General features: G+C 37.4%; 1 protein-coding gene across 1 annotated transcript in view; it reads left to right on the top strand.

Moving 5' to 3' along the window:
• The window catches only part of UBE3D (ubiquitin protein ligase E3D), a 136656-nt gene that overhangs the window by 22510 nt on the left and 92574 nt on the right, over positions 1 to 21572 (top strand). The window contains exons 5-7 of the mRNA XM_040983683.1: positions 6216 to 6285; positions 7247 to 7355; positions 10119 to 10279. Coding sequence (XP_040839617.1) covers positions 6216 to 6285; positions 7247 to 7355; positions 10119 to 10279 — 340 coding nt within the window. The remainder of the gene's footprint in view (positions 1 to 6215; positions 6286 to 7246; positions 7356 to 10118; positions 10280 to 21572) is intronic.

Here is a 21572-nt window from a genome sequence, read left to right as displayed (position 1 = left end):
TATAGCATTGTTAAAAAAAAGAACAAAATACAAAAAAACAACAGGGCTATTTTCCGTGTTTCACAACCTCTTTGTGAGCATAAAGCAACATTATAGAGTTTGCCTTTGGGTCAGTCTTAGGGAAGACAAGAGCCTATTTCTTGATATAGTTTCTCACTCAGAAGAGTTGGTGCCAGAGACATAGAAGTTGCCTTTCTTGATTGTGGATGACAGAGGACCTGTTGAAATGAAAGAAAGCATAGTCTGTGTTTTGTACTTTGTACTTTATTCATTTATTTCTTATTATAATTAATGTTGATTGTATTTTATGTAATATCTGTGTTACTGTACTCCTTTAAGGTGTAATAATAAAAACCCGATAATTAAAATGCTGCTAAAGATATGGTTTAAAATGTCAGGAGAGATGCAACATGCTATGTTAATTTGATAAGTGATGAATAATGGATTTTAATATAAATAATTAGAAGATGTAATTTAAGTAAAGTTATTGTACTTAAGGGAAGGCAGATGGTGTTTTTTGAGTTTGTTTCATAAATCATCAGAATTTTCTAAGTAGTTACTTGCTCAGGGTAAAGAAAAAGAACAAGTTTGTAATAACAAAAGGTGCCATCCTCAATGGCATTTGCAGAGAATGAAAGTAAGGCCCCTAAGTAACACCTTAGAAAGTTTTAAGGGTTTCAAATAATGAATAATGTAAATTGATTTTAAAATTCTTTTCTGTATGTTTTCCTTGAAGCCAAGTAAAAATGTCAGTTAAGGAATAACAATTTGTACAATTATGAAGACAGAAAGAAATGATAGTGATATTATCGAAAGATATAAGCAGACTCTTTTGGAATATGCTTGGTAGTGTGATTATTTCAAAACAAACAAATGTAAGCTTAAAAGCTGTCATATAACTTTCCTGAGGAGGGGGCATTGTCCATCTTGCTTATCTCTGTAATCTCAGCACTTAGAAAAATATATAGATCATGGTAAAAACCTAATAAATATTTGTTGAATCAATGAATGGACCCTTGAGGACATGACACATCTAGCTAATTGAAATTCTAGATAGAAACAACAGAAGCAACGGGGTGTAGGAACTTACCAAAGAATAAAGCAGACAAAAATCACATTTAAAAAACGATTTTCCAGAGGTAGGACTTCAGTTTTTTCAAAGAAAGGAATTCACTAACAGAGAATTGACAGGGAAGCCACTCCAGGCCTTATCACTTAGTAATTTCACAATAGCAAGTACAAAGCTTCACAAGGATTAAAATTAATTTACAATTTGTTAGAAATTGGAGTGATACTGAACTTCTTACCAGCAGAGCTAAAAACTATTAGACAGTGAAGCGGTGTTTTCAAAATTTAAAAGGAAAAACATTTTCAACATAGAATCACATATGCAATGAAACCATCCAGTAAATATAAGGCTAATAGCTGTAGTTTGGAAAATAGCAAAGGTTTAAGGCTTGGATCTCAAAAGTATATTTTTCTTGGGAATGTACCACAAGATATACTAACATAAGTATTAGACACAGACGACATAAGACTAGATAAACAGATTACTCAACATAGGAGAGCAAGACGATGAAGCCCTAGGATGGGATATGTTGTAGGCCTGGAGAGTAACAGCATGGCTGAAGCCAAGGAAAAGAGCACCATTAAGAATTTTTTGGTTACAAAGTAGAATCAGTATGGGCCTGGTGCGCAGTAGCCTAGTGGATAAAGTCCTCACCTTGCATGTGCCAGGGTCTCATGTGGGCGCCAGTTCGTGGGTAGGCTTCTCCACTTGCCCTTCAACTCCCATCTTGTGATCTGGGAGGGCAGTTGATAGCCTAAAGGCTTGGGATGCTGCACCTGCGCTGGTGTGGGAGACGTGGAAGAAGCTCCTGGCTCCTGACTTCGGATTGGCTCAGCTCTGCCCTTTGGGGTTGCTAGGGAAGTGAACCAATGGATGGAATATCTTTCTTCTCTTTCTCTTCTTCTCTCTGTAAATCTGACTTTCCAGTAGAAATAAATGAATCTTTTTTTTTCCAGATCTATGAATCACATCTTTGTTTGTTTGTTTGTTTTTTTGCATATATCAACTGTTCAGGTTTTATTGCTTTGGGTTAATTTATTCACTGCGATATTCTTTTTTTTTATTATTAATTACGTTGCATTATGTGACATAGATTCATAGGCTCTGGGATTCCCCCATCCCCTCCCCAAACCCCCCCTTGGTGGATTCCTCCACTTTGTTGCAGTATTACAGTTCAAATTAAGTCAAGATTCTTTTGTTGCAATCGTATACCAAGCATAGAGTCCAGCATCTTATTGTCCAGATAAATTCAACAGTTTCTTAGGGAGACCTTAAAAAAAAAAAAAGTAGAGTCAATCAGTTCTTTGGCCATATGTAATGAATAAGCAAGAGACAAGACATTTTATCAAATAAGAAGAATAAGCTATAGAGATTTGGGAAACTAAACAAAAAAGAAAGTGATTATTTATACAGGAAATAGGAAAGTTGAACAAGCCATTATAGTTATTTTAATGTATAGTGTTACAATATAATATGCAAGTATGTTATGAAATTGATTTATGTGTGTATATATGACACTTTTGGAATAAGAAAGTAATTTCCACAGACATTCTACCATAAAACCATAGGGATTCCATTTACAAAAGGCTGAGAATGGCCAATTTCATTCTGCAAAAACCAAATACAAAACACAACAACCTTTTCAGGGCACTGGGAAATGAACAAAATAAAGCAACAACTGAACACATATTTCATCATGGAAAATAGCTGTTGCAATGGGAACGAATGGCATGTTTGTGAACCCTTTTTATTGGGGAGTGGGCTAACCACTCCCTCTTCCCTAACCTGGACAGAAAATGTACACTTCCCTTTCTACAGTACTGGGTTTGGTTTAGGATAAATGGAAGAAATGTAAGGGGATATTTTAGAATCAAGTAGCATAAAAGGATTGAGGATAGCATCTTCACATGACTCTTCTATACACTAGATGCCAGGAAGTATGTATTTTCAGAAAAAAAAAAAAAACCTTGGGAAAGCACTGAATTGCTGTGACTTTGATCTCATTCCTCCATCCAGATAGAACTTCTGGAGCAGGTGACTTTCTTTTTTGGAAAAGGCAGAGTTACAGATAGAGAGGGAGAGACAGATAGGGAGAGAGAGAGAGACAGAGACAGAGACAGAGAGATCTTCCATCTCTTGGTTCATTCTACAAATGGCCTCAGTAGCTGGAGCTGGCTCATCCGAAGCCAGGAGCCAGGAGCTTCTTGTGGGTCTCCTCTATGGGTACAGGATCCCAAGTAACTGGATTATCTTCTGCTGTTTTTTCTACGTGAATTAGCAGAGGTCTGGATTAGACATAGAGCACCCATGGCTCGAACCAGCACCCAGGCAGACACTTACACGTGCTTTGCAATGGTGCTTGCCCCAGAAAATGACTTTGTAAGAGGACTTACTATTCTCACATATTTGAGCAGAAGCTCTCCACCAACTATGTAAGAGGAGTAGATATTCTCTAGAGAGCCTTATTAAGTAAAATGAAACTGCACCTAGACATTAATTACTACACATGGAGAGACATTTTACAATTTAAATTCAGGCCAATTATATATTTAGGATAATTCACCACTAGTGGTTTCATAATTAACAAAATTGTAGTTGTACTCAGGTACGTTAAAATGATTCTAGATAGTGCTAAGATGAATTGATAAAGTGATAAGTATGTGGATAACTAAACGAGGCAATAATACCTTTGGAGTTAAAATTAAAGAATTAAAATATAGGTCACCCACAGCTTGGATAAAGGGAATTCTGTCCATAGGTTGAATGATTCAGCTCTGCATCTAACAACATGGCTTCAAAACAGTAAGTTTGGGGCCCGGTGGCGTGGCCTAGTGGCTAAAAGTCCTCACCTTGAACGCGCCAGGATCCCATATGGACGCTGGTTCTAGTCTGGGCAGCTTCACTTCTCATCCAGCTCCCTGCTTGTGGCCTGGGAAAGCAGTTGAGGACGGCCCAAAGCCTTCGGACCCTGCACCCGCATGAGAGACCCAAAGAGATACCTGGTTCCCAGCTTCAGATCGGCATGGCATCAGCCGTTGTGGTCACTTGGGGTGGGTCACTTGGGGAGTGAATCATTGGACGGAAGATGTTCCTCTCTGTCTCTCCTCCTCTCTGTATATCTAACTTTGTAATAAAAATAAATAAATCTTTTAAAAAAAATAGCAAGTTTGGGGCTGGCATGATGGTGGTTCAGACTAACCCTCTACCTGCAACACTGTCATCCCATATAGGTGCTGGCTGTAAGTCCAGCTGCTCCACTTCCACTTTGGCTCCGTGCTTATGGAGTGGGAATGCAGTGGAGGATGGCTCAACTTCCTGGGCCCCTGAACGTGGAAGAGCCAGAACCTCCTGGTTCCTGGCCCTGGGGGATAGACCTACTGATTAAAGTGCTCTCTCTGTCTCTCCTCTCTGTAAATATGCCTTTCAAAATAAAATTAACAAGTATTTCAGAAGTAATGAAAGTGCATAGGCCTTCCAGAAAAAATAGAAAAATATTTATCTTCATGACTGTACATAATCTAGTAAACTATTGATTTTGCACTTTTGCCCTTTTGGCTATGTTACATTGAACAACGGAAAACTTTTAAAAAGTCTATGAGGAATAACTTTGTCTTATTGAAAATTATTTGACAACACCATTTGGAGAAAATCCCACCATTAGTTATTTCTAGTTTTATTGTTACCTATTTAAAATTGTTATCATGAATGATTTTTTTTACCTAAATATGTAATTAGTTATAGTCATTTAATTTGAATGTTTTTGTTGATATCGTCATGAGCATCTAAAAAAACTATTTATTTGCTTGAAGTGCAGAATGGAAGAGAGTGAAGGAGAGACAGATCTTGACTCCCCAGATGTGCAGGCTGAAAGCAGGAGGTGGGAGTCATCTTGTTCTCCCATGTGAGTTTCAGGATCTCAGACACTTGGGCTGTCGTGCTGCTTTCCCAGGCACATTAACAGGGTGCTGGGTTGGGAGTAGAGCAGGTGGAACTCAAACCAGCAGTGGCTGGCAGCTTAACCTGATGTACCTCAGTCCCTGCCCATATTATGACAGTCCTTATAATAATATCTTTAAGATAAGTATTTAGGTATTTAATTATAGTGTCATTTTGTATACATAATTTTAATGCTTTTGCCAAGAGGCTTTCCAGAAATATCATTTTTATTCGAGTAGTACTATATGAATAAACAAATCTGTTTCCCATAATGAAAAGCTCACTGCCGTAACTGTTTGATGCTAAAAAAAAAATCTTCATTTATGTTCCCTTTTTATATAAAGTCAAATATTTTTTGTATTTTTAGAAACTTAAGATGGTTGTATTTATATTCAAGCCCACTAGACATCTTGTCTACTATTTAGATTTTTTTCTATAAAGTAATTAATCAGGTGACCAGAAATAGTGTGACTTGTACAGGAATTGATTCAGTGAGATTTGAGAGAATTAGTAGCATGAGATTGTGGTATCTATGCATGCCATTTTCAGTGACTTCTATGTCATGGGCTGTGACAGAGATGTGACTTTTTAAATAACATTCCTGGTGTGGGCAGAGCCTAGCGGCAGTACATTCACTTTGGATATAATTTTCTGGAAAGTCATTGTGCCCGCCTGGAGCCCCAGAACTATCTTCTTGACATCTGTTTATTTTGTCTTCTGAAATAAACTTTTTTTTGAAGATTTATTTATTTATTTGAAAGTCAGATACACAGAGAGGAGAAGAGATAGAGAGGAAGATCTTCTGCCCTATGATTCACTCCCCAAGTGAGCGCAATGGCGGGTGCTATGCCGATCTGAAGCCAGGAGCCAGGAACTTCTTCCGGGTCTCCCGCACGGGTGCAGGGTCCCAAGGCTTTGGGCCATTTTTGACTGCTTTCCCAGGCCACAAGCAGGGAGCTGGATGGGAAGTGGAGCTGCCAGGATTAGAACCAGCGCCCATATGGGATCCTGGTGTGTTCAAGGTGAGGACTTTGGCTACTAGGCCACACCGCTGGGCCCCAATAAACTTTTTTTTGTATTGGTCAGTTAACTGAGTATTAATTTCATCAGTATGTTGAATATTTTGTTTGTGATGATTATCTTGTCTACAATAAAAATATTAATGTATTAGAGAGACTCTTAATTTTATTTTATTCTGTTTTCTTTCTAGAAACCACAAAATTTTATATGACTGAGATAATAATACAGCCATCTGGGAGAAGTTTTCCCATTTTTCCAAGGTACAAATTGCAAATTAACTTTATTTTGTGTTTTCAAAAATAGGAGAATTGATACAGCTGATAATTTGGGAATTCATTTTAGTCATACCGCTAATTGAGAAGAGAAAAAAGTCACTGAAAAAGGCAGTTAGATAATTGAACCAAATTACATGTTTAAAAGATTTGAGAATTTATGTTTTGTTTATAGGATGGCGAAGACAAATGGACTCTTTCTTCTAACTCTGAAAGCTTTTTTTTTCTCTTTTAATGTGTTACATATCTAGGACCTTATAATCTAGCTATTTACAGGTTTATGAATAAATATTTAATTCTAATTTCACTTATTTTAGGTTTTCAGCAATAGCCAGTTTCAGATGGTGCCTGTGTTTTCAGAAACATTGCACTTGGTCACTAACTCTATTAATGTTTTCTTTCTTTGAATATTTTTAGTTTGCAAGCAAAACTTAACTCTAGTATTTCTTTCTTTCCTTTTTGATGTTCTCAAATAATGATGATCTGGATATCATCGGAACTTCACCTTCCTGTCAGTGGTTTGACTCAGTATCCTCAAAGCTGACATTTTAAGGAGATTGATTTGGAAAGCATGAAGAAAAGCTATGTGATTTTTGGAAGAGTATTTCTCAGCTTCTTCTGTAATTTAGTTAGCTACTATTAAATAAACATGACCAGAATGCTGACTTGTTCTAACATGGAGTCATTAGTTCGGTATAAGAGGGTAGTTAGGCTTCAGGTGGGAAATGTGTTAAGAATTAGAGAGTCAGTTTTAAGAAGAATGAAGCAAATGTAAGTCTATTACAGTATGTTAAATCCACATTAGTGCAGATTGCAAGCAAATGCATGGCGGATAGGAAACTCTGGCAGGCTGATGTCACTGTCTTTTAGCTTGTGGATATTTTTGGTTTATTGTACCCTTTAAGTTACTGTGAGAGCTATGTTGTAAGTCGGATTTCTGTTTAAACAGGTCTCAGTTTGTCCAGAGTGTTGTCGCCCAGTATCTGGTGGAGCTCTCCTCGGCCAGAAGCACGTTTAGATTGACAGTTCAAGATCTAGAAGGCAAAGTGTACATATTGGTAAGAAATTTCCTTCAGTTACCAGTAGCCTGATAGTGCAGGATATTTTATTTTAATTCTCAGGTCTAGAAAATAAGTGATCAAAAATTGATTTTTTTTTTCCCCATCAATCCAACCCATAAATCACCTACCCTTAATTAAAAAATATTTATTTTTTAAGAGTTATTAAGAGAGAGAACTGCTTTACTTCCCAAATGGCCACAAAAACCAGTGCTGGGCCAGACCAAAGCAAAGAACCAAGAGCCAGGGGGCCAAAGCTTTATCTGGGTTTCCTGTGTGGATGGCAGGGGCTCAAATGCTTGAGCCATCTTCCTTTGTAGGAGTGTCAACAAGAAACTTGATTGGAAGTAGAGAGCTTATTTTTTGACTAAAGTTGATACTAAATTTATCTCATAGCCATAGTCTGATATTGTTCTGTTTCCTTTTGTAGTCTGTGTGTGTTTAAAGATTTATTCATTTTTGGGTCCAGCGGCGTGGCCTAGTAGCCAAAGTCCTCACCTTGAACACACCAGGATCCCATATGGACGCTGGTTCTAATCCCGGCAGCTCCACTTCCCATCCAGCTCCCTGCTTGTGGCCTGGGAAAGCAGTGGAGGACAGCCAAAAGCCTTGGGACCCTGCACCCGTGTGGGAGACCCGGAAGAAGTTCCTGGCTCCTGGCTTCAGATCGGCACAGCACCCGCCATTGCGCTCACTTGAGTGAATCATTGGGCGGAAGATCTTCCTCTCTATCTCTTCTCCTCTCTGTATATCTGACTTTGTAATAAAAACAAATAAATCTTTATTTTTAGAAAGTCACATTTACAGAGAAAAGGATACAGAGAAAGATCAGTCTGCTAGTTCATTTTCCAAGTGGCTGCAATGGCTGGGAATGAGTGTTCCAAAGCCAGGAACCAGGAACTTCTGGATCTTCAACATGGTGCAAGGTTCCAAGGCTTTAGTCCATGCTAGACTACTTTCCCAGGCCACAAGCAGAGAGCTGGATGGGAAGTGGTATAGCCAGGATTCAAACCAGCACCCATATGGGATCCCAGTGTATACAAGGCGAGGATTTAGCCAGTAGGCTACTATCAGAGCCCTTTTGTAGTGTTTTGAATTTAAAAATAAAAAGTGGGATTTAAAAAAATTCGTATTTAATTTGAAGGACAGAGATACAGAGAGAGACTTAGAAACAGAGAGAGAGCTCCCATCTGCTGGCGTACTTCCCCATGCTGGACCAGGCCAAGGATCTGGAAACTCATCTCAGTCTTTGACATGGGTGAAAGAGACCCACTTAGTCATGCCATCACTTGCTGTTACCCAAGTGGGGTATTAACAAATGCAGCGAACTTCTATCCCTAGAACTAAGAGTTAAAGTTTTCCAGTATATATTTAATTAAAACTTTTTTCTTTTCATAGAAGTGTTAAATTCTTGAAACACATTCATACAATATAAAGACATAAGGTAGTGTTGCTCTGTGTTGTCCCCACCTCGCCCTACCCTACTCTGTTGTACTATCTGGAGGGAATCAGTATTAGCAGTCTGATGTGTGTCCTACTTCATTTTTTCTATCAGCACACAATTACATATAGATACGTTCACATGTATTTGATTGTAAAAGAAAGAATATCATGTGATTAGCATTTTCTACAACATGTTTGTCTTATGAGTATTGTTTGTTGTTAGCATAACATTTTGACTCTTTCGTGACTATAGTTCCACTGCAACAGTGAAAATCATCCTTGCACATGTATTTTAAAACTCTTTTAGAAATGGATCTTTCTGATACAGTGTTGGAGTTTATGTATTTTGTACTCAGAAAACAGTCATCTTCCAAAATGGCTTCAAGTGGAGATTTCTGGTGCCCCCCCCCCCCCCCCCCGCCCATGCCATCCCCTGGATTGGGTTGTTGCCTCTGTTCCCAGCAGCTGACAGAAGTGGCTGCTAAGGGCTCCCAGCTGTCTCATGCAGAGTAGATGTGGCTTTGCTCAGGAAGTCCCTTGATTCCCACTGTCTCTCAGGCCTGTCCTGTTCAGCCCTATTCAGCCCATTGCTGATCTGACCCTGAGCAAAAGGTCTGGGGCCTCATCGCTCAGGGTGAGACAAGCTATGGACGCAGCTCTTGTTGCAGCACTCCACAAAGGGTCAGGCTGCAGCCGTCTCAGCTGAGTCCCAGTCTAGCTTCCCTCAGTGGATCTTGCCCCTGCCTTTATCCAGTTCCCTGGTTTTTCTCTTGAGAATTTATTTGTCCCAGTGAATCCCATCCCCAAACACTCTTCCACCACCATGACAATGCCTGATCCAGATCCCTCTTCTGGAGTTGAAGTTATCAAACTTTTTACGTTTTTCTAATCTGATAAGTGAAAAATGGTGACACAAAACTTTGCATTTCCTATTATTTTCATTGACATATTTGTGTGTTCCTCACTTATTTCTTCTGTTCAGATTCATTGCCTGTGTTTCTGTCGGGGTTCGGGCTTTTTGTGTGTGTGTGTGTGTGTGTGTGACTGATTGGTTTCTAGTAGCTATATTAGTATTATAGATAGTAACTTTGGTACTACATATTTCTTGTAGTCAGTTTTTCTCTTTTTTAACTTTATGATTGTTACACTGTCAACTAAAGGCTACTCAAATTAAAAAATACATGAATCCATGTTCTTGATTGATATATGTATATAATCCATATATATATATATAAAATCTCTATTTTCTATATTTTCTGAGTAGTGACATAAAATCTGGACAGATTGGCAATCCTTGTGCTTTTCTCTCCCTATCTTTAGCTTTGGCTTTTAAACTCTGATAGTTTGGTGATTGACTATTTGAGAAATCCTGAAAGTATCAGAAAATTCCCCTTTTTGGAAGACGCATCAACAAATTCCCTTTCTGCCTGGAATGCTGTCAAGGTCCTTTACCAGCCATGTGTCAAAAATAAGAATGAAAAGTAAGTTATGCTTTTGTTTTCTCACCCCTCATTATGGTTTAACTTCTGTTTTCATGTTGGTGTTAAGAAATTAAAAGGTTAGATTTTACTGAATCACTTCCCTCCTTGAAGCTTCTAGGAGTCATATAGGTATGTATCATGCTTTTAAAGTAGATCACATTATTACAGATGATTTTATTACATTCCCATTCTAAGAATAAGAACACTAAGACACAGGTGGTCAATTGTTTCATGATACAAAGCAAAGTAAGGTGGCTGGGGAGTGATGGTCTGGCCTTAGAAGTTAAGAGTTAGAGAAAGTTCCTCAAGTGTGGTGATGTTGAGGGAGGAAACACGAAGGAAATGAAGTCATGACAGGGAAAAGTGTTCTTGGTGGAGGGAACGGCAGGCTTTATTTAAAGATATTGGAAGTTTCTACTTGAGTTACACTCTTACATCAGTTTGATAAAATTTGTACTAATAACAGAAAGATCCCAGTCTTTTTTCTGAGAAGTAAAGACATTTAAAAAAAGAATTACTGCTTTTGAAATCATAAAAGATTCAAGCACTGAAGACTTCTGTAGAGGAAAAATGAATGTTCTACATCAAGTTCCTCTCTAGAAGTAAAAAAATTGTTATTTATTCTTTGCCTCTTTTTTGCTATTCATTTTGCTTCCTAATGTAATTTGAATGATACATATATGATCTTTATCCTTAAAAAACACTGTTTTAGAGAGTGTTCCTATGTTCATTTTTGATATTTTAAGAAACTATTTTTTCCATTGATAAATATTTGAGTTGTCATCTATTCAGGTTATTATTAGTATTCTAGTATCCACTATTATTTATTTGTTTTTTGATTATATACCAGCCCCTATGCTGCTGTTTTTTTTTTTTTTTTTTGGTAACTAAAATGACAGTAAGTATCAACTTTTAAACTTTTTAATATGTTGATTATATTTTCTGTTGACACTATTATATACTTAGATTTATATATTCCAGTTCATTAAAACTTTTTGTTAGCTCTTTTAATTATTGGAAAGATATGTGAAACTTCAAATTATGCTTTAAGAAATCATTTTTTTCTGACTTTGGTGTCAGATTTGTATTATATTGTCTTAGGTTATGTTGAAATATACATAAAGGTTTTGTATTGGGATAATTTTACTATTTGTATATTTTATCAAGATTTTTCTCTAGTTTCCATATGATGCTATTCTTTTTATTCTACTTTCTTTGATGTTAATATTGCCATCTTTAAGTTTGTGAACTTTTTTTTTGCATTTTCACCTTTCTGTGCCATTTTATCTCAAATGTATGTATTGCTTGTGTAAACCTTTTGAATTGCATGTTGCTTGATATTACCAAACTCAAATAATAATTTGAGTTAACATTGAGTATGATTACTGCTGTAGTTGGACATAGACTGCCATCATTAGATTGGTTTTCTTCTCTATGCAATTTTTGCCTTCTGATGTTTTGGAAGGATAAAACATCTATTTCAAAATGAATTTTTATTAACATTGAAATTTTAATGTGTATTAAGATTTTTATTTTAAAATTTAACTACCAGTATTTAACTTAATTAATATCCATATTGTTCAATAGAATGAGAAAAGCTGTAGCCATTTTTCTTCTTGTTCCCTCTTGTTAAGATCATCAGTCTGGTGATGCCTCTTGTGTTTCTCCTTGTGGAAGCATCCTGACCAAGTTCTCCCTTTTTATTTACTTCATACTGTCATGGGACAGTGAATGTATAAAAATTTTGATATTATTCACATTTCCATAAAATTGCAGTATTTAATATTATAGTATTTAAATATTCTTCAATCTTTTAACCCAGTATTCTTTGGGTAATATTTTTAATTTGGGAAAGTAGTAGTTCTTTTAAACTTGGGCAGTAGTCATTTTTGAATATTAGAAAATGTCTTCTATTCCCGTATTTCCAAAAAATTTTAGCATTTTCTGTTTATCTTTAGTTTTACAGGATTTTTTTTTACAGATCAATCTAAAACTGGATGCTCACTCCAGATGTTATCATTTGTTATGATCTGTCCTTTTGTTAAACTGAAATATTTTCTGAGCCTCAGTAAAATAATAATAGTACTTTTTTCTGTTTACTAGATTTTTTTCTTTGGGTATTAGTTTAAATTTTCTTAGAGAGGTCGACTTTTTAACCTTTCTTTCATGACCTTGCTTCTCCCGCACATTTGAAGGTTTTGTTAGCATTCCTGAACTAGCAAGCTAGGACTGTATCTGTCTTACTCATCTCTACTTGTAAAATTTATGTTTATACAATGGTACATGATATTCTGGTTACTTTTTGTTAATAAATAACTGTTCACCTATTACTTAATGACTGTAATTTTATAAGGATAACCTTACGGGATTAGTGAAAGAGAATTCAAAAGGTATCCCAGACTACATGTGCTACTTTGTCTTTTGAAAACTTTTGGATTTTAAGAAGAATAAGTAGTTATAGATTCAGTTATGCCGTTGGGTCTTTACACTGTCTTTTTTGAGGACTGTTACAAGAATTGATGACGTGTCCCATTATTTCACTTATTCCTAAAAACATTTCATACTAGAAATGTACTAACTACATTCAGCTATATTCTATAATATTTTCTTAAACTTTTTAAAACTCCAAATGCTTGGGGACAGGTTGAGGTGTAATAATTGAAATTTATTTCTTCAATTTTCTTTTGAATACAGCCATTTTGGTTGTGATTTTCCTTCTGCTGTTGTTTGATTTTGAGTCCTAAAGTAGAAAAGAAATTTCACATGTTTGGTAACCATGCTGGGTATTATTTACTTATGTTTTTTTAAGGATGTTATTGGCTTTTGTTTTGGGCATGACTGAGCAAGCTGTAGATTCTCTGGCATAGACTCTCTGGCACATGGAATGGTGCGTTGATTATTTTAGTTCAGTTGGCTAGAATTCTTTATCCAGTGAAAGTATAGATTGCCAGATGGGAGTCTAAAAGAGGAAATAGCAAATGTAACGAGGGTTTTATTTCCTTGAGCTCACACAGAAAAGTAGCATACAGTATTTTTAGAATGTTCTTTCTAGCAATCGACACACTTTTGTTTCAGCATTATTAAAGATACTGAATTTGATCTGCTCCCACCTTTCTCAAATCAGTGTTTCATTTCTTGGCAAGCTTCAATAGCTTTTTAGTCCTTCATATTTTGTTGGTTAAAATAGTGCATGTTTATTTCACATTCTTCAGTTTAGTTCTTACATCATAGCTTTTAGCTTTAAACCCTGAATTAACTTCTGTTCTCTAATTCTACCCATTCATCTGTGTCCTCATATTCTCTAGATAGGGGTTAATTTTATCCTTCAAGGGACATTTGAGAATGTTATTGATTGTCACACTAAGGGTATTGCTGATATCCAGGTTTGTACTAAATGTAAGTTGTCTCAACAGGATGTAGTCTGACATGCTAAACAAGTAAGACAGCATTTGAGGGCTTGGCACAGTGGATCAATTGCCTAATTCTCCCCCTTCAAGTACCAGGATCTCATCTAGCTACTGCACTTACCATCCAAAGCTTAATACTTGTGGCTTGGGAAAGCAGCAGAGGATGGCTCAAAGCCTTGGGACCCTGCACCCATGCGGGAAACCCACAGGATGTTCCTGGGTTTAGATTGACTCATTTCAGGCTGTTACAGCCACTTGAGCAGTGAATCGTCAGATGAAAGATTCTTTTGTCTGTCTCTTCTTCTCTCTGTAAATCTGACTTTCCAGTAAAAATAAATAAATGTTTAAAAAAAGGAAAGAAAATTTGAACTTAAGATTTTTTTTTAAAAGATCTCCTATTAGGACAACATGAATTCTGTGAAAATTGAAGCAAAAACAAGCAACCAATTTCATGTGAAGCATTGGATGAAAGAAAACAGAATTACTAATACTTTGGGAAAAGCTTATGGGACCAATGCCACCAAAGAAATCTGCAGATTGAAAATAGATTATTAATTGTATGTGTGTTTAAATAGTTATTTGTTTCAGAGGGTTACAGAGAGAGTGTGAGTGTACAAGTGAGCACACATGCTCTTTTTCTTTTACTCATTTATTCCCCAAATGGTTTCAACAACTGAAATTGTTCAGGTAGAAGTCAAGAGCAGGAACTCAAGAGTTTGGGCCATTATTAGTTGCTTCCCAACGTGTAGTCAAGGAGCTAGGTGGCATTCTGATACAGGATGTAGGTGTCAGTTGGTGGCTTGATGTGCTGTGCCATGAAATTTTAAATATTTTGGATCAGGATCTTGAAGCATTTCTTCAAGGAATTGTAGCAGGAACATATTGATGAGTAGCAAGAAGCGGAGTAGAGTGTGGGATGTGACTTGGAGTTGAGCCACCATTTACAATTCTGACATTTCGTATCACAGTGCCGGTTTGAGTCTTGGCTCTTTTGCTTCCCAATCCAGTTCCCAACTGATGTTTCTGAGAGGTAACAAATGATGGTTTAAGTACTTACTTGAGTTTCCTTCACCCACGTGGAAGACCGAGGTGGAGCTTATTATGGCACCATGGTCCAGCCCTGGCTATTGTGGGCATTTTTGAAAGTGAACCTGTGGATGGAAGATATTTGTCAGTTGGTTTATCTTGTTGTGTGTGCGTGTTTGTGTGTGTGTGCATGCACGTGTGTGTCTGCCTTTCAAATAAATGAAAGTTTATTTGTAAGTGGGGTGGTCCTTTCCGTGTCATAATAGATCAGGTAAGGGGAAAGGTCATGCAGCAGTTTTTCTTAGAAGCTCAAGTCATTTTGCTTATTCATCCTTTGAAGGGCCTTACAGGCCACACAATGGTAATGTCTGCTTGTGTGATTGTTTTAAGAAAGCTAGCCAAAGCTGTAGGAAAAACTAAAACAAAAACTTGAGCAAGTTTTACCAGACAGCCCTCCTTCACTAGTGCAGTATTTCTGCTCATTTTTCACATGAAGTAGGGACAGTTATGTAACATTTTTATGGGAAATTATTAGGCATCCACCTTATAGTCTGATTTGGCTCTTTTTGAGTTCTTATTCTGTCCTAATCTTAAGAACATTTTAAAGGACAATTGTTTTTGGTCAGTTAATGTTAAAATACTGTTCGTGTGCTTGCATGGTTAAATTCCTAGGGCTGTCACTAAATGACTGATATTACTGCTTATAATATTGTCAGTGTTGTGGCATAATGGGTAAAGTCACTACCTATAATACCATCATTTCTATGAGCTCCAGTTCATTTCTGAGCTGCTCCACTTTCAGGTCAGCTCCCTGCTAATGGTCTAGGAAAATCAAAGATGACCCTTGTGGTTGTTCCTCTGCCACCCATGAGGGAGACCCTGATACTGCTTCTGGCTCCTGGCTCTAGCCTGGCCCAGTGCTGACCATTGTAGCCATCAGCCAGTAGTTGGAAGATATTTCTCCCTCTCTCCCTGTCTACCCCCATCAATAACTCTGACTTACAAAATGAATATTTAAGATCTTTAAAGAAATATCAAACAACACCCAAAAGAAGTGTGTTAAACTTGATTGGAACTATGTTCAGAATGAAGCTTTTATTTGTATATTTTATTTCCATTCCCCATGAACTTGTCAGTTTTATGTATTTTAAATGCAGCAAGACACACAAGGATATGCATCTGCTATTTATTCCCCAAATGCCTGCAATGCCTGGCTGTACCAGAGTATAATGAGGAGCTGAAAACTAAATCCATATCTCCCACGTTGGTCGAAAGGACTTAACACTAAGAGCTGTCACCTGATGTCTTCCGTAGTTCACTTTAGCAGGAATTTGGAATTAGGAGCAAAATCAGGGCTAAAACCCAGACAATCTGATATGGAATCAGGATGTCCCAAGTGGTGTCTTAACTGCTATACCTAATGTCCACTCTGTGCTGATGAATTTTTGTAACTTCTCTAAGTATAATTGGACTGTTTATTTTTTCCTGACTGGTTTATTTCATTTTGCAAGATGTCCAAGCTTCATCAATGCTATAATTATATGTCAAGGTTTGCTATCTTTTTAAAGGCAGAATATTGAACATATATGTCACATGTTGTTTATTCATTCATCTGTTGATAGATGCTTGGGTTGCTTCCACCTCATAGTTCTTGTGAATAACGCTGCTGTAACATTGCTATTCAGATATCTGCTTCTGCACAGTGCTGCTATCATTTGCTATATTCTTTTTTTTTTTTTTTTTTTGGATAGTCATCAACCTAATAAATGTGATGGTAACTCATTGCTTTGATTTACATTTCTCTGAGGATTAGGGATATTGAATACTTTTTCATACTTTTTTTGTAATTTGTACATTTGAAAAAGGTATAGTCAGATCATTTGTCCATTGCCCATTTTTAAGTTGTTTTTTTCTTGGAATGTTAAAAGTGCTTTTTATGTTTTGCATATTTATTTCTTTTTAAATAGAAAACTTAAAGATATATTCTCATTTACTGTAGATTTCCTTTTCATTTTGTTGATGGTGTCTTTTAGAAGCAAAATCTGTTGAAGTCTCATTTGTTTGTTTTCACTCTTGTTGTCTGTGTATTCCACATCATATTGCAAAGAAATCATTACTGAATCTGGTTTAAATATGGGACTCTGTGGAAGATACTTTCATTGCTTGAAATACTTTGGAGATAATGTCACGCAGTTTTGAGAAGATTCCAACCTTTTTGTTTGATAAAGAAAAGCAACTATAAATTAACAATAGCAGTCTCTAATTCATGCTGGCATTACCTCCAGCAGAATATGTAAGACCTGTTATTTAATAATTATGTAACCTGCAAAAAACACTGTATTAACACATTTGAATAGTGTATGAATATGATGTAGAATAAAGAAATTAATGATTAAATGAATACATAAATTGATGTATCACTGATCCCTGAAGAATGCTTTGTATAGCCATCTTGAGTGTTTATCCTTCTTCCCATATGACATTGTTGGTGCTTTTCAGTTATGTACATTGACTTTGCAGAGTAGGACAAATTTAAATTTCAGATATGAATGTCCAAATCTTACGTTTTACAAATGAGGAAACTGCAGACCATAAAAAGAGAAATAACTTTAGACAGTCAGTTGTTAGTGACAAAGCTAGAATTAGAGTCGGGTTGTCCCGATTCCAAAACAGTGCTTTTTAAATCTTATCATGTAGCTTCTCACTGTAAAGTTTTTGAAGAACTGAAAATACCACTGTAAATGTATTCTTCTTTGAGAAAAATTCCTTTGTTATTAAAATGTGTAAGCATTTTGATTACTGTAGAAAATATACTGCCAAGATTAGACTTGCTAAATTTATGGAATATTTATATTAATATGCAGCATCAGTAGCAGAAACTTGTGGTTTATAGTACTTTCCCATTTGATCAGAATTTAAGGGAGCATATGTGATACTCTTTAGAAGTATAGTGTGTAAGCTTCTAAACTCAGGAATCTACTGAATAGAAAGTAGTCGGATTCCTCTAGGAAACTAAAAATGTTTCATTGGAAATTACCATAAAATATTAATTGTATTTCTTTGAAAATTAGAATTACAAAATGGGAGAGAGAGATATTCCATTTGCTGGTTCACTCCCTAAATGGCTGACATGACCGAGCCTGGGTCAGGACAAAGCTAGGAACCCAGAATTTCATCCAGGTCTCTCTCTCTTTCGCATGGATGAAAGGGGCTGAAGTACTTGGGCCATCTCTGCTTCTTTCCCAAGTGCATTAGAAGGAAGGTAGATGGGAAGCAGAGCAGCTGGGACTCAGTCATTCTGATATAAGATGCTAGCATTGTAAGTGTTAAATTTGCCAGTCCTGGAAACTACTTTTCACATATTTGTCTGCTAGTCCCATATTATCAGTAAAACTTATCCATCTGGACAAGAGTCTTTTTGTTTTTTAAGTTCTACATATACTTCTTTATTTGTAATTTAAAAAACTCCCTTTGGTCTTTCTGATGATTCACTCCCCAAGTGACCACAATGGCTGGTGCTGTGCCGATCCGAAGCCAGGAGCCAGGTACCTCTTTCTGGGTCTCCCACGCGATTGCAGCGTCCCTAGGCTTTAGGCCGTCCGCGACTGCTTTCCCAGGCCACAAGCAGGGAGCTGGATGGGAAGTGGAGCTGCTGGGATTAGAACCAGCTCCCAAATGGGATCCTGGCGCGTTCAAGGCGAGGACTTCAACTGTAACACTATCGTGGCGGGTCCTCCCTTTGGTCTTTTTAAGTAAGAAGCCAAAAAATGAAAAAAAAGTTAATTTGAAATCTCTGTGCAATTCATCCATCCTGCTGTAATCATTTAAGACAGGAAAGCAGAAACGTGACATATGCTAAAAGTGAGCTTTTCTCCTGAAGACTCCTATTTCACCATAAAATGCAGTGCATCTCTTGGGATTGCTTCTTTGGAGGAAAATCTGGTTTGCTTTTTCCAGTGAAAGAACGTAACATAAGTATAATCATCAACTGTGTAGGACAAAAGGGATAGAGGATAGCCTTAATTTTCTGTTTTGTAATCACATGTGAGATATGTTTATGAGTCAACCGTGAAATCCTTGTTTTAGCCTTTCATGTCAGGAAGAGTGAGATTTTTGTTTCTTTTAAAAATATCTCTCGGGCCCGGCGCAGTGGTGCAGTGGTTAAGGTCCTCGCCTTGCACGCCCGGGATCCCATATGGGTGCCGGTTCTAATCCCGGTGGCCCTGCTTCCCATCCAGCTCCCCGCTTGTGGCCTGGGAAAGCAGTCGAGGACGGCCCAAAGCTTTGGGACCCTGCACCTGTGCGGGAGACCCGGAAGAGGCTCCTGGCTTCGGATCGGCATAGCATCAACCGTTGCACTCACTTGGGGAGTGAATCATCGGACGGAAGATCTTCCTCTCTGTCTCTCCTCTCTGTATATCTGCCTTTCCAATAAAAATAAAAAAATATATCTTTAAAAAAACAAACAAACAAAAAATATCTCCCACTGTACTTAGTATTATAAGTTATTCCAAAATGGGGGATTTCTGGCATAAAGGAACATCTAGTAACCTTTAGGCAACTTGGTAAATATATCCAAAAACATGGTTTCAGAAGGTCAATATATATATATATAAATGTTGATGCTGTAGGCTGTTTGTGTTACTGTTATGAAATGACTGAGACCGGGTAATTTCTGAAAAATAGAAATTTATTGCTTACTGTTCTGGAGGCTGAAATTCCAGAACAGGTCTGGTGTCTGGTGAGGGCCTGGTCTCTGCTTTTGTGATGGGACCTTCTTTCTGTATCCACCAGAGGGCATGGGTACTGTGTCATCACATGACAATGTGGACAGAAGGGCAAAAGGAACCTGCTCTTGCTCTGTAGTGCTTTCTTCCAAGATGCAGAACCCTTCCATGAAGGCATAATCCTCATGGTCTGATCAGTTGCTAGACCTCTTACCTCTTAATACTGTTGCAATGAGGAACAAAAGAAGTGTGTTTCAGGCACAGTCAAACCGAAGTGTTTAAGGAACAGGTTTGCATGGAGAACAGTCTTTGTTACCTGAATTAAAGAAAATAGAAAATATTAAAGTAGGACGCACTCTTTCCTACTTGCTTCTACTTCACCCCTTCTCTGGTAAAAAGCTAAGATGAGCTGAACAGGATACGTATGCATGAGTTCATTCACTGAATTCCTGAGAGCTCCTGTTGGCTGCCACTGATAGAGGGATATGAAGAGATTTGAAGGAGGTTCAGGCCAGAGAGAGGCTCCTATTCAGTTCAAAAGGTTTTACTGTACTGAAAGTTTCGACAGCTGAAAAAATTTAGAAACCTTTTCTTGTCTCTGATATGCATCCCTCTAAATTGTTCCTGAATGTACTAGGTTACCAGATCACAGCAAAGTTATAACTTAGAAGAGCAACCACAGTGAGATTCTAGTTGTTAAAAATGATCTTTGTTAAGAGATATATAATGCTATGAGAAATAATCATAGGGCTATCATTCATGGTGGTGTAGGTTCCCATGAAGAATTCCCATGGTGAGTTGTTCTCTGGATGATGAGAATGAGTTCACTATGTGAAGAGCGTTTTGACAAGGGAGAAAGCAATGTAGAGGAACCTGGAGTGGGACAGAGAGTGTACAATGAGTTCAGGGGATGGCGAGAAGGCAAAGATGGCTAAAAAGTAGAAGGTGAGAAACAGGAATAGGATAAGAGGAGCCAGATCAACTCAGAACCCTAAAATGCAGTTGGAAGAGTTTTGTCTTTGTGTTTCTCCTGAAAGAACTTTAAGAACCTATTCAGTGTTTTGTCCAAGAAGGATAAGATAGTTTAGAAATATTATCTTCAGGAAGGTTATTCTGGCAGACTTCTAGAAAATAGGTAAATTAGAAAGGAAGTTATTGCAATAGCCCAGGATCATTGTTTTTATATCGTTGAGGTGGTTGAGATTTCAGAAGCACAGAGTAAGTTTAATTAGTATGTGGTAATGTTTAAATTTGGAGAATGAGCTGCTGTTTGCTGAAAAGATTTTGGTAGAAGTAAAATTTTGAGAGGATATCGTAATGTTCTGTTTTATACATGGTGAATCTGAAATACATTTGAGTCGTACAGAAGGAAATAGCACAAAGTTAAAATACACACCTGAGGTTCATATTAAAGATTTGGGCTGGATTTGTAAATTGTGACTCATTTGCATAGGGTTTTACTTGAAGCCAAGGGCATGGGTAAAATTGTTTTGGGAGGAAGAATGGAAGACTGAAGAGTGAGGAACTACCTCACTTACAAACCAAATAAAGAGAAACGGACCAGGAAAGGAGAGAGGGGAGTGGCCAGAGATGTACAAGGAAAGCAACAGAATGGTATTATTTAATAGATGTGAAGATGAAAAAGAAATAATCATATGCTGATGAGAGAAAAGATAAGGTGTTAGGTGTAGAATAAATCTTGGATTTAGACTGAAAGGTCCTCAGTGGCTTTAGCAGCAGTATTTGGGTATCTGGGCTGGTAGCTGGTTGGGAATGCATGAACACTGAGTGACTGCAAGTATGGACATTGACATCTAAAGAAATTTTGCAGTGAAGGACAAGGAAGGGATGGGAGGCTGACTGGAGGTAGCTAGGGATAGTTAGATTACCTTGAGTTTACTCTAAAATACAAATGGAAGAATCCTGTTGAAGAGGTAGACTACATATGAGAGAGAAAGGATGACTGATGAGATTCCTGAACAGGATGGGAGAGGCCATAGCATGCGCAGTCCCAGTATTTGAGCACCTAGTTCAGGAGCAGGCATGGTTTCCCTCCTGTAACAGGAGTGAAGGAGATCAGGATTGGAGTAGTTGGACTTGCTTTGCATTCTAGGTTTTGGGTACAGGGAAAGT

The sequence above is a fragment of the Ochotona curzoniae genome, unplaced genomic scaffold, assembly GCF_017591425.1.
Source record: "Ochotona curzoniae isolate NIBS_2020 unplaced genomic scaffold, NIBS_Ocur_1.0 contig_3819, whole genome shotgun sequence".
Taxonomy (NCBI): domain Eukaryota; kingdom Metazoa; phylum Chordata; class Mammalia; order Lagomorpha; family Ochotonidae; genus Ochotona; species Ochotona curzoniae.
The sequence above is the reverse complement of the archived record's forward strand: the minus strand, read 5'-3'. Positions and strand labels throughout refer to the sequence as shown.